The sequence below is a fragment of the Juglans microcarpa x Juglans regia genome, chromosome 5D, assembly GCF_004785595.1.
Source record: "Juglans microcarpa x Juglans regia isolate MS1-56 chromosome 5D, Jm3101_v1.0, whole genome shotgun sequence".
Classification (NCBI taxonomy): Eukaryota; Viridiplantae; Streptophyta; class Magnoliopsida; order Fagales; family Juglandaceae; genus Juglans; species Juglans microcarpa x Juglans regia.
The window spans coordinates 11,481,937-11,495,918 of record NC_054602.1 but is presented as its reverse complement, the minus strand read 5'-3'; the positions used below and the strand labels follow the sequence as shown (position 1 = coordinate 11,495,918).

General features: G+C 39.6%; 2 protein-coding genes across 2 annotated transcripts; both read left to right on the top strand.

The window, feature by feature from the left end:
• The first annotated feature begins 1,085 nt into the window (after nucleotides 1-1,085).
• On the top strand, nucleotides 1,086-10,176 carry LOC121265598. The gene is made up of 7 exons (XM_041169278.1): nucleotides 1,086-1,259; nucleotides 2,830-3,079; nucleotides 5,334-5,457; nucleotides 6,001-6,326; nucleotides 6,438-8,157; nucleotides 9,204-9,451; nucleotides 9,842-10,176. Exons 1-7 carry the CDS (start codon nucleotides 1,204-1,206, stop codon nucleotides 9,911-9,913), a joined length of 2,796 nt encoding a protein of 931 aa, XP_041025212.1. The 5' UTR covers nucleotides 1,086-1,203; the 3' UTR covers nucleotides 9,914-10,176.
• A 477-nt stretch (nucleotides 10,177-10,653) lies between these two features.
• LOC121265601 (transcription termination factor MTEF1, chloroplastic) lies at nucleotides 10,654-11,905 on the top strand. Its single transcript, XM_041169282.1, is given in 3 exon segments — nucleotides 10,654-10,799; nucleotides 10,802-10,933; nucleotides 10,936-11,905. Coding segments are annotated over 3 exon segments (933 nt in total). The 5' UTR covers nucleotides 10,654-10,708; the 3' UTR covers nucleotides 11,646-11,905.
• The last annotated feature ends 2,077 nt before the right edge of the window (nucleotides 11,906-13,982 follow it).

The following is a 13,982-nucleotide window of genomic DNA, read 5'->3' as shown; positions in this document are numbered from 1 at the left end:
GTCGCCAGGAGCGAAAAGACTCATTTACTAACCCTTGAGAACGAGGAACAGCCCACACGTCTCATTAGCCCTTGGGAAGCAGAACCAACGGGCACTGAGTCATCACCAAGAAGCAGCGGGAGAAGGGCTTCTGGAGACTTGAAGCGACGGGAGCCAAAGGAGCTGACCGAGATGAGGAAGGATGGAATTCCCACCCCGTGGCCGTGGTAGGAATTTGCGGGGTAATGTGAGGGGAGGCCTACCATAGAAGGGCCCAAGCCTAGGAAAGCCCAACCACGAAGCCCGGGCCAGAGTAGGGAAGCCAAAAACCCAAAGCGAGAGGATCGAGAAGTAAGTGCAGGCCCGGTCAAGATGCGTCTGTCGACTCAAGGCCAGGGAGGATCGAGAGGAACGCTTCGAGGGTCTGTAAATTAGCAAGTCTAATCACTAGGCTGGACGAGCACACCACCAGCATGCATCCGGTCCCAGTGTCACAGATCCCAGGCACGAGCCAACCCAGGTCAGTGTCAGGAAATCCGGCACGCGATGGAGCGTCCCACAAGTCAAGGACGGCTTGCCTATGATTTGACATCTCCTGACATGACAGAGAAGTGGCGGCCGCATAGAGTATGGGTGGTGGCAGGCCAGACGTCTGGCATGCCACGATCTCCTTTAACTGAAGGCAAATCAAGTATAAATAAGGGATAACCCTCCTACGGGAGACTCTCGATTCAAGCTGCATTACTGTTTTGCTTTGCTTTGTATTTTTCTTCTCCATCACCAGACAACAAACTACTGACTTAGACATCAGAGTAATCTTAGAGGTCACATTGCCTCTCTTTCTTCTTAGTTGCAGGCACGAAGGAGCTTGGGTTTTGTGGAACTGTTCGAGCTGCAAAATACGACATCAACAATCATGAAATTCATAAATTATTACTATACACAAAGAATAATATAAATTCTTTATAAAAATCAGATTTTACTAAGAAAAAATTATTTTTATATATATTTTAAAAATATAATGAATTTTTTTATAAAGACTTTCGAGACTTATTTATTAGAAATCAATCGATTCAAATCATACGTCTCAGTGTCCAATTGCAACCAAAGCCCCACGCGCGAATATTCTCGGTATAAGTGAACACACTTCTCGAGTCTCCGCTCGGCTCTACCCCTTTTTTCTCTCTCATACTTCTCGCTTCGGAAACTTGGGCCACAGCAGAAATGCGAGAGGAGGTTATCAGTTCCGGAGGGACAATTGATGCTGCTCCTGCTGCTAGGTTCCGCCCTCTCTCTCCATCTCAATCACGATATTGATCTCGAATTCTTGTTTTGTGTTTTCTTTCTTCTTTGAATTATGTGAATTGATTGAAGTTAGGGTTTTGAATTAGCTTTGTCGAGACTCGGATTTTTTTGTTGAGTTCGTTGTGGTTGTTTTGTGGAGGGATTGGTGGCTCTAACCGCTGTTTGGTTTCCTGGAAAGTAGAGGAAGGGTGTGGGAGGTGAATTCGATCTCCGAAATTAGAGCTGTAAATGCGCTTAGTAAAATGGGAAACATGGTTTAGCTTTAATCAAATAGATTGGAAAAATCTAATCGAGTCACCTGTGTGTGTGTGTGTGTGTTTTCATTTGGGTAATGTAGTGTTCTCATTTGGACAATCTTACTGGCACTTGAAATTTGCTTTCTGCATTCCACGTGTGTGGCACCCCCTTCCTGTAGGTTTAGCAATGCTACTTAATAAATTAGCAGCAAGGTTATTACATGCAACATATTTCATTTATATTGATACCACGACATAACAATCCAAAACTAGCTGTGTGTATGAGATCGAAATAAATACATTAGAATATTTCATTTATCATAAGAATATCCAAACGAGATAAAGCAAGTTTAAACAACTGAAAGTAAATAATGTTTTATTAACACTACAACATATCAATCCAAAACTAGCCATGTTTATGACACTTATTATGAATTGACTGAAATAGGTCTCATCAATCTTTATTGGGCACACTTGCTCATCCTCATCCTCATTCCCTAGGACATTTGAAAACACCAAACAACAAAAAATGAGTTGAAGACTCAGTAAATAGTACATTATACTTGGGGAGTACTTTGAAGATAAAGAATGTTCGATTGGGGCACTTAGGGAGTTTTTCTTTAATACTTTATGTTTTTGGGCTAAAGCTCTTGTATTGAATGGAGATAATCTTCATGATTTGCTTTTTGCCCATTCTAGTTCCTAGCTTGTATTTAGGTGTTTCCTCTTGTATATTTCCTGTGTACTTTGGCTATGCCTATTTAGTAGTCAATAAAATTTTCTTACTACTAATAATAAAAAATAGTACATTATACTTGCAAAAAAATAGTACATTTTTTATGACGGGGGGAACTACCCCACGACAGAACCCTTAAGACTCACCCATGTAACCTTGCGTAGCTTCCATCCTTTATATGGTCGTGAAGCTAGGCATTAGGTTTTTCATGTTTCTCTTCTAAACCTAAGGACTTGCTGTACCTATACCTTTTGCTCAGCTCTTAAACTAATTTTTTTTTTTTTTTATATAAGTAACTCAGCTCCTATACCAAATATTAGGAACACTTGGTCTAGAAATTCCACCACAGACTCTTTTAATTGTCCCTGGAATACTTTCAGATTTATTTAATTGTTGACTTAATTCCCCCACCCTTGCCCCACCCCTTTTTACCAAATACTTTCTATTGTATTTTCTGATATTTTATGTAGATGACAATGTCTATTTTCTCAAACAAATGTTTAAGAATTTTATCAAGCTCGAGTTTATATATACATTTTTTATGAACAAGTTTATTGCTTTATGCGTTATCAGTTCTGCTGGGGCATCCTCACCTGCTGTTCCTACACATGTTGGCAGTATAGATGGGTCCAGTCATGGCCGTGGCTCTAAAGCAGCTTCTTTGTCTTGTGTTGGTTCACAACCACCATTGACTTCCTTGAGTGCAAGTGCTGGTGGTTCGGCTTTTGTATCATCAAGGCCGTCATGTAGACCATGGGAAAGAGGAGATTTACTGAGGCGTTTGGCTACCTTCAAGCCCTCAAATTGGTTGGGGAAGCCTAAGGTTTGAACATGTTTTGGTCCATCATAGTTTATCCCTAAAGCCATTTGTGATTGATGGATTCAGATAAATGAAAATCCCAATGTTAGAGCATTGTAAAATAGAAATATATCACTACATATTGATGCATTATCAAGTGACGATTATCATTGTTATTATTCTGGAACTGAATATCTCTAGATATGCCTTTATGAATCTATAAGCAATGACCCGTTATTTTATAACTTGAGAAATTTCCTTACATGTTGATAATGTAAACTATTTTATAGTCTATACAAAATGCTTTTTCCTGCAGAAGGTTTTCTGCAACGTGCTAAAATTTTATTATAGATCATGGAAAGTGTGTACAAGAAAAATGTCAAAACTATTGTTAATTATAAGAGTGTTGACTGTATGTGTTCTGCCTTTGAATTTCTCATGGCATCCTTTTGGATCAGCTTTTCCAGTTTGTTACTAGAGTGGTGCATCTGGATCTTCCAACAAGAATGCTACCAAGACATATCGCTTACATGGTTGAGGCTTAACATATCTTTCAGGATGATTTATAATCTACATAAATTGCTCTTTCCCTAATCTGCTACACATTCCATGAGACTACTTAGATTGCTTGGAAATCAATTCAACCTGTGGTTAAGTATGATAGAGGTAGCCTATAGAGGGTGGTGATAGAGACAAAGTATGACAGTGAGTTAACTGGATGGAAATCTAATGAGTGGTTTGGGAATTATGGGGTTGGGTAACGGAAGAACATTTGAAGCAACTGGAAGGAATTTTCCAGGCACATTAAATATGAGGTGGAGGATGGATCATGGAACCAAGATCAAGTTCAAGTATAATGTCTAGTGTAGTGATCAACCTTTTAAAGGGGCCTTCATGGACCTATTCAACATTGCTAGGGAGAAGGAGGCATCAATGGCAGACAAGCTATGCATCTCAAATGTCACCTAATTGGAAAGTTATGTTTGTTCAAGCGGCACAAGACTAAGAGGTGGATTCCTTTACTTTTATGCTTGGCCATATTCTCTTAGAGTAAGACACGATGGGGAAGATAGGATGCAATTGAGCATATGAGAGAGATAATGCAGTAGTCCCACACAAAAACACTACCTTTCCATGGAGGACCATTTGGAGGAGTAAAGCTCCTTGAGAGTGGCTTTCTTTGCTTGGATGGCCACATTCTAGAAGATCCTTACTTTGGACAACCTAAGTAAGGACACATTAAGGTGGTGTATGTGCAAGAGGAATGTAGAATCTGTGGATCATTCTTCCCTCCATTATGAGGTAGCTAAAACAATGGAATATCCCGAATTGTGTATAAGAAGGTGGTGAATGAGATCTCACATTACTCGGGAGGGAGAAGTTCAAGTTCTTTATAATGATTCCAAGGTTTTTCAATTGTAAACTTGACTAGGCCTTTTGGAGTATGGATCTAGATGTGGCTTGGGCTTTCCTTGGACTCTTACAAACACTAAGGCTAGCTCTTATTGATCTCTTTGGCTTGAAGTGGGTGATGCCTAGACGAGTGGGGGATCTTCTAGCGTGTTGGAAAGGATGGGTTGATAAACAACATTGTAACAATTTGTGGAAAAATGATCCCGGCCTACTTGATATGGTGCGTTTGGATAGAAAGAAGTGATCAAAGCTTCAAAAATATTCAAGGACTACCAAAGACCTGAAGACCTTTTTAAATGCAATCTATCATTGGATGGGAACCAATTTATATCCCTCTAGTTTACTTTCCAGGACTTTATTGCCTTCTTCTCTCTATCTCCCTCCCTCTTCCTCTAACATTTGGTGTATTTGTTGTATACCCCATGTACTTCGATTATGCGTTCCTCTTTTTTTTGTTTTCAATAAATATTATCTTTTTGAAAAGAGTATAAATCAATACATTGCTTCTTTGGGCAGCTGCAAAGACTATAATGGGCTGAGTTTTCATGGTTTTTGTAATTTTTCGTACCAATAGACCTGGATCTGTTTTAGAAGAATTAGAGATTTCAAAACCGAAGTACTTATTAAAAAAAAAAGATTTCAAAACCAAAGTTTAACACATCCATAGAAATCGCTTCCTGACTGAAGCCTTGCTTGCATAAATCAAGCTTTTCCGTACTCTTTTTCATGAGCCACTATCCCTTCTAAGTTTATGGTCTGCACATGCAAAAATTTACATTACTGCCACAAAATGTTGTTTGCTTTCAGATATAGATTCAAGACCACTTTGAGGCATTCTCACTGTTTCTTTTATGATTTGTTTCAGGTTGTCAGTTCATTGACTTGTGCTCAAAGAGGTTGGATAAATGTGGATGTGGACAAAATTGAATGTGAATCATGTGGTGTATGCTTGAGTTTTACGTTGTTACCATCTTGGACCCCTACTGAAGGTTAGCCAATTCAAGTCAATGGCTTATTCTTCTGCCTTTTTTTTAATCTTCTCACATTATTACCCGACATTGGATGTTTCAAATGATCTTTCAAATGTTTCAAAAAGCTGTATGGTGATCTTTCAAATGATTAAACCTAAGGGCAGCGTTGCAAGATATGTGGAGAAAGGTAAGTATATGAAGGGAGGACAAGTAAGAGAGGGAGGGTGGGGGAGCGTGAGTAACTTCCTAAAAACTTATGCTGTAGACCTTCATTCATTTGGAAACATGCGCCTTTTATGGAGTTGTGATTTCTCCATGGTAGCTAACTTGCACCACCAAGTAGGATACATGGATCTTTTTTCATTTGTCCCATTAATGATTTAATGCTACCTTGTTTATAGCTTACATTTTGCTGGAAGTCCCAATTATAATGATATTAAATTCCTATTTCAAGCATATTTATCTTATTTAGACAAGTTTTACTTAATGAGTCAGTAGTGATTGAACGAGCTGGTCCTTGCTAATATCAAGCTTATTTTCTTCTTTCTTTCATGGTTTAAGTTCAAGATGCTGCTGAAGCATTTGCCAAACAGCTGGATGCTGTGCACAATGTCAGTTGTCCTTGGAGGGGAAATAGCTGCCCAGAGAGCTTGGTGCAGTTTCCTCCAACTTCTCAGTCTGCCCTGATTGGGGGATATAAGGATAGATGTGATGGACTTGTGCAATATCAATCTCTTCCCATTGTGGCCGCGTCTGCAATTGAGACAATGCGGGCCTCTCGGGGCCCACAGGTTGCTCGCTTTTTGTCAGAGGAAGTAGATATTAAACCAGAGAGTATACCAGAACTTGAAAGCTCTCGAGATGGGGCATTATGTTTATATTCTCGTGTAAGATATATTTATGTACTTGTTGGTGGCTGGTAATGCTAACCAAGTCATTTCTTTTTCCATTTATCTGTGTTCTCATATATTTATAATTTCGTCACTTTCCTTTGGCAGGCCCAGAAGCTTATAAGCGTCTGTGGATGGGAACCCGGATGGCTTTTAAATGTTCAAGACTGTGAAGAGCACTCTGCTCAATCAGCTAGGAACGGATATTCTGCAGGCCGTAATCAGGCCCAGCTCCATCTATTGCAGGATCATGGAACAGGCAAGAAGCCACTGACTGCTGCAGATAAAAAAGAGATAGGGAAGAGTAAAGTGTTGGTTAAGGATTCTAGATGTGAGTTCAGGTCACCTTTGCTAGATTGTAGCTTATGTGGTGCTACAGTTAGGATATCAGATTTCGTATCGATTCCTCGACCTGCACGGTTCACTCCAAACAACATTGATATTCCTGATGCAAGCAAAAAAATGGGATTAACACGCGGAGTAAGTGCGGCCAGTGGAATTAGTGGCTGGGTTGCTGCTGATGATACGGAAAGAGAACATACTGAAGACCGCGATGAAGTTGCAACAACAAGTGATAGGAAAGTGCTGCCAAATACAGATGTTGATTTGAATCTTACAATGGCAGGGGCTTTACCTTTTACACAGTTGGACAGGACAGCAATGTCGGAAAATATTCTTGATGCAGATATGGGTAGGGACCTCATGATTGGGCAGCCTTCAGGCAGTGAGGTTGGTGACCGTGCAGCTTCATATGAATCACGGGGTCCCAGCTCTCGTAAGCGGAACCTGGAGAAAGGGGGAACTTCAGATTATAGGCCACACCTAAGGATGCAGCAAGCTGATAGCATTGAAGGCACTGTCATTGATCGTGATGGTGATGAAGTCACAGATGGCCAGGAATATTCGGCTGGGCCTTCAAAACGTGCTCGTGACTCTGATTTATTTGATACATACTGTTCATCATCTCATAGAGATACATCTGGTGCTGGTCCTAGCCATTCAATGGGTTTTGAAGTATACACAGATGGCAATAGGGTCTCTTCGTTTCGGCAAGGAAGTGACCAACTTATTGGGATCCAATCAGCTAGGGATTCTACTCGTGCGTCATCGGTAATTGCTATGGATACCGGTTTCCATAGTGCAAATGCTGACTCTATGGAAAGTGTTGAAAATTATCCTGGAGATGTTGATGATGTTCATTTCCCCTCGTCTAGTATATATGGCAATCTGGACATGAATGATACATCTGAAATAAATCATAGTAACCAAGCTCAGCCGAGCATTGGTTTCCGGCCAGCTGCGGCCATCCCTGGGGAAATGGGTGTCAGTAGTACAAATGATGGGGAAGAACTTTTCAATGCAGAGACTGTGACTGCTCAAGCCAGGGACGGGTTTAGTTTTGGAATTAGTGGAGGAAGTGTTGGGATGTGTGCTAGTCATGAGGCTGAAATTCATGGGGCTGATGTATCTGTCCATAGAGCTAATAGTGTGGTTGGTGATGTGGAACCAAGAGCAGAAGATGCTGAAAATCAGGGCCAGACTGGGGAATCTGCTCCAGATCCTGGACTAATGGACGAGATTGTCCCTGATGAAATTAATAGGGAAGATCCCCATGGAGATAGCCAGGAAATGTTGTCTCGATCAGTTGGAAGGGCAGATAGCAGCTCAAAAATTTATGGTTCTGCTAAAACTGAATCAGTTGAAAGTGGTGAAAAGATAAGTCAAGGCGACAAGTTAGTACCTGAGAACAATGCCCACCCTTCTCTTTCTTGCAATGCTAACGTGTTTTCTGGTTGTAAAACAACGAAGAAAGAGGTTGCAAAAGCTGGTAATTCTTCTTCTACAAACAATTGCTTGTACCTAGAGTCAGATTATGTGGTTGCAAATGGTGTTGGTAAATTATATGGCATTATTGATTTCTTAACTACATTACCACTTTGTAACGTTAGTGGCTTTGCTCATGAAAAATGAGCCAATTATTTATCTATTTAGATTGATTAGTTATGCATGGACCTTGTGACTCTGTGAGGTTTGAGCCCTTGATCTCATCCTTGACCTTGCTTTTACAAGAGGTTACCTGATTTGAGCTTAAGGTTGCAAAATGAATGGGCACTTAATGGAACAAAGTTGTCCATTGCTAGTTGTAGATTTAAGATACAATGGAATAAAGAAGGTGATGCGGGAAAATTTTGTTTTGAGTCGTAGGTCCATCAACACATAGTTTGACAATGGAAAATTGAAACCAGAAGTTCATTACGCACATTGGATTGAGACATACTTTGTAAATTTCTATCCAATGTTGAATTTATTTATTGAAGGTCTCTTTTGGGAGTTATTACCTTAAGAGCTCTACCTTGGACACAAACACACATCTAGGGATACACAACATATACATTTGCTGAGTCACCGTTCGAGTTTTACCCTATTTGATTCTATTCTGGGTTGTCATTTAGTTGTACACTGTTGGATGTATAATATTCTAGCTCAGAAATAAAAAAGGCTATTGAGCTTTCTATTTAACCTGTTTCATTGCCATCACTACTTCGATACCTATTTACATTTTTTTTTATGACAAGGAATTCTGGAGACCGTGCAAATGCAACATGTCTTTACCCGGATTCCGGGTTTCGGACTGAACTGGAAAAAAATCCGGCCCAGTTCTACACCCCTATACCCGGTTAAACCCCAGACCTGAGTAAATACCTATATACAATTTTATGCACATTTAAAAAAATGATAATTTTATGCAACTTCCCCCTTGGATTACTTCCAATTAGAAGGTTCAGTCATAATTTAAATATTTAAATTTTTTTATTTGTGTATTTTTTTCTTAATTTTCTGTTGATGATGCATGAACACCATTTAAATTTTCAGGGCCTCCAAAAGGGGCAAGCAATTATGAGGAAGCTTTGGAATTTGATCCGATTGTCCATCACAACCAGTTCTGTCCTTGGGTGAATGGAAATGTTGCGGCTGCTGGCTGTACTGGTTCCAGCACCAATACTGATGCTTTTGCGCTTTGTGGGTGGCAGCTGACTCTCGATGCACTGGATAATTTGCGATCACTTGGAAATATTGCAATTCAGAATGTACAGTCTGAATCAGCAGCGTCATTATATAAGGTTTGTTGAGTTTAGATATTAATTTGTGTTTCTTAGTTTTCTTTTTAAGCTGCTTGTGCAATATTCTCCTTTTTTTCTATGTTATGAAATGATTACTGCTAAGCTGAAAAAAAAAAATGCCAACTGCTAAGAAATGAAAGCTATTACTTCTTTTTAAGGTTTCATCAATGCTATGTTTTGGACTTGAATAAATTGGAGGTTAATCACAGATTCGAATTACTGCTAGTTATTTTAACCTAGGCAGGACTAAATAACTCAGAACAGCATGTCTGGCTGTTGCAAACAGAGAAATTCACTCCACTCAGTGTCATATTCAGTCGGCTCCCATTCAAATAATTTGAGCTCTCTGTGTCGTATCTATGCATTGATTTAAATGTTTTGCTCTTGCAGGGTGATCAGCGGACCCGTGATCAAAAGCTTCTTCGACACCACTCGATGAGCAGAAGTCATGGGCAACATTGAGATTCAATCTGAAGTGATTACCCATGGCTCCCTATAATGATATGTATCTTTCTCAAGTAATCTTTATTGTCTCGGTTTGATGTCGCTGTTTCTTAAGAAGAAATTAATGGTTCTTCCGTGACTATCAGTAAACCAACGATTCTGGACCTGAGTTTTATTTTCGCCCTGTACTTAATTAAATGAAATTTTTATTTTTGAGGAACCTAAACCTGATGCAGCTGACACTATAATTTATAAATAAATAGTTAATTCATTTGGTCTTAGCATTTTGATGTTTTCTTTTAGTTATTGCTTCCTCTCGCTCTCTCTCTCTCTCTCTCTCTCTCTCTCTCTCTCTCTCTCTCTTCTAGAAAATAGGCTCCTCACCTGGGATTTACTTCAAAACTTCGTGTACTTGTTGCTTGTAGTTTTCTGTGTTTTTTTTTTTTTTTTAAAAAAAAACTGACAAGTAAAATAAAAGCGGTTCGGGTGAGAACTGTAGAAGGGAAACCAAAACGGGTGATGCTCATTCCATGTGTAAGAGATGATGAATTTTTGCTGATGTTTCCGGATAGAGAAGGAAGATAGAAAGCAGCATGAGGTAGCAGGCCGACGTATCCCGATCTTATTCACCCGAACAATCTCTGATATCTAATATCAACCAATCATTTTGAAGCAAGCCGACAAGTCATCACCACGTGCAAATAAAGCTAACCGGATGACATGCAAGAGCCCCCCCCCCCCCCCCCCCCCCTCTCTCTCTCTCTCTCTCTTCTCTCTCCCTCCACCACACACAAACTCTCTTCTTGAAGCACCATGCCAGTTGCAGGAGCAACAGCATTACATTCTTTTCTGTGCTCCTCTCCTCAGAAACCATTATCCCACCAACGCTGCCACCAATTAAACACTCCTTAGCAGCAAAACCAAAAAACCCCCTCCAAAAGCATCCACTCTATACGCCAACCCATGCAAATCTCTCCGCCAGATCAAAGAGAAGATCCTCTGCCTTGAAATTAATGGGTGTTGATTCAGGTAAGGCTCTCTCCAAAACCTTTCTCTACACACCGCTACCCTTGAATCCATCCACTCCATCATCTCCTTCCTCCAATCCAAAGGCATCCTCCAGAAGGACTTGCCCAGGATCTTTGGCATGTGCCCCAGAATTCTCACCTCTAGCATCAGAACCGATCTTAACCCAGTTTTCACCTTTCTCTCTCAAGACCTGAGAGTCCCAGACCATAGCTTTAGAAGGGTCATCAACAGGTGTCCAAGATTGCTAACTTCTAGTGTTAGAGACCAGCTCAAACCAGCTCTATTTTACCTTCAGAGACTTGGGTTCAAGGACTTGGAGGCATTGGCCTACCACGATTCAGTCTTGTTGGTTTCTAGTGTAGAGAATACCCTGATTCCCAAGCTCAAGTATTTGGAAAGTTTGGGACTTTCAAGAGATGAGACTGTGGGCATGGTTTTGAGATGCCCATCTCTGTTAACTTTCAGTATCGAGAATAATTATAAGCCCAAGTATGAGTATTTTGCTGAGGTAATGGAGAAGAAGATGGAGGAATTGAAGGAGTTCCCCCAGTATTTTGCTTTCAGTTTGGAGAAGAGGATAAAGCCGAGGCACGCGCAGGTTTCGCAGAGTGGAGTGGAGGTCCCTTTGTCTTTAATGCTTAAGAGCACAGATGATGAGTTCGTTGAGTTGATAACACAAGTGGGCCGGAGGAGTATGGCGGAGGCACCTTTGTCCCCCTGATTAATCTCTCTTTCTGAGAGTGGGAAAGTCTTTACATTTTCACCTTAAATAAAACGATCGATCGATCGAGGGCCAAGAAATTTTTATCAATGTATATTCCGATTTTTTGTTTTACATTGAAGCCACAGCACTATAAATTGTTGCAGAATCTTTTTATATCAAGGGTTAAAAGCGAGTGATCAGTTGCAGAAGCTGTTGTAAGTTGTCGAGTGTAAATTTGGTTGTTCATTTTATATACATTGAAGAAACAGCACTGTAAATTGTCTTATTTCCTATATTTGAACTTTCATTTTCGTTGGTTTCAGGAACAAAACAGGTTTTATTAATGTTAATTTTGGATGAGAATTGTGGGCATTCTTATAATTTCTAGAATTATATAATTCAAATTAATTAAAGATTTTATCTCAACCAATTATAAATACGAATATATATATAAATACGAAAATTTAAAAATTACAAAGTTAAAAGTAGAGATAATAATTATCATAATTGTATATGTAGTACGGAACTATTATGATAATTCCTGAATAATTCTAATACGGAACTATTATGACATAATTCAGAAATGCACTCCAGTTTGATATGTTCTTATATTTCATCGCATGAAATGCCTTGGGAATCAAAAAAGATTATTGAATGCACAATTGCATAAAGTTGCATCCAATTTCGAGATAACAATAAGATTTATTCAATTCGAAAACAAATGGATACAAGATATTATTCATACGACCAAGCAGTCATACACTGTAAACTCTGCATACTATGCCTATCACTTTTCAAACAAAATCATCACAATTCACACACACATGCGGGTGACCTTATTATAGGTAATGAGAAGTTTTATTTATAGAAGTAGGCGAAACTCAAGTATACATGAGATTAACATAATTAGAGTTTACAAGCAAAATGAGAAAATCATGGACATTCAGCCCATTACAAACAATGGCCCCCTCCATAAGAACAATAACGTAAAAAAGAAAACTTTAAGCTCATCCATTGTTCTGTCGCGATTTTTGAAGCTTCTATAATTTTTTTGCCAAATACACCAATACATACATATAAGAACCATTCTCCACATTGTTGCCACTTATGAGTTACCTTGGAGGCATCTCCAGCTTGTAAGGAAATCCACCAATCTAAGAGCCATGACCCATGACAATCAAATTCTCATGAAAAAATCGTCCCACATGGACCTGGCTATCTCGCAATGTAAAAGCAAATGATCTACTAATTCGCCATTCTTTTTACACATATAACACTAGTTCAACACTATTATTTCTTCATTTCCTTAAATTATTTATGGTGAGGATCTTGTCCAATAAAGTTGTCCATACGAAAAAAGTTGCTTTTGAATGACCTTTCGTCTGCTATATACTCTTTCATGGGAACATGGTCATTCCAGAGCTCGTTAGAACTTGGTAAAACAATCATACAATGAATTTACCTTTCTTGGAGGGGCTCTAGTTCATCTTATCTATGGTACCCTCGGCCATTCTTATTGAATACAACGTTGAATAGAACTTTGTGATAGTCTCCAACTCCCAATTTTGGGTTGCCCTTATGAAATCTACATTCCATTGAGGGGAGCCACTAGAAAAGACCAAGAAATTGGCTATCGGTACATGTTTATCTCGTGCGAGCTAAAAAATAGTAGGAAAGGTGTCTTTGAGGCTTTGTTCACCACACCATTTATCATACCAAAATCTGACACGGGAGCCATCACTTATCACAATATGTTCATGTCTCCGGAAGATCTCCCAATGTCTTCTAATGTATTTACACAAACCTACCCCATATGAGCCGCATACCCCATTCAAGCACCACCCTTCCCAAGCCTCCTCAAATTGTGAATCTATAACAGACTTCTATATGACCCTTTTTTGTGTTGGTACCTCTACAATCATTTACCCAACATGGCTTGGTTGAATTTCATCAAGTTACAAATCCCCAAACCACCACAGAAATTGGAGTATAGATAGATGACTAATTAACCAAGTGAAATTTGAACTCGTCCCTCAATCCACTCCACAAGAAGTCCCGTTGTAGCTTCTCAATACAGTTGGCATCTTTTGTGGGAAGCGAGAGCAAGGACAGAAAATAGGTGCTTAGGTTAGAGAGAGTACTTTTAATCGAAGTGAGCCTACCACCTTTAGACAAATACAACATCTTCTAAGAAGCCAATCTACGCTCCACCTTATCAACCACGCCATTCCAAATCCTCTTTGATTTAAAGGGAACACCCAATGGTAAGCCAAGATACTTAAGGGGTAAAGATGATACATTACATCCGAAGAGAGAGGCTAAAGTTTCCACTTTAGGGACAACCCCCACCGGCAC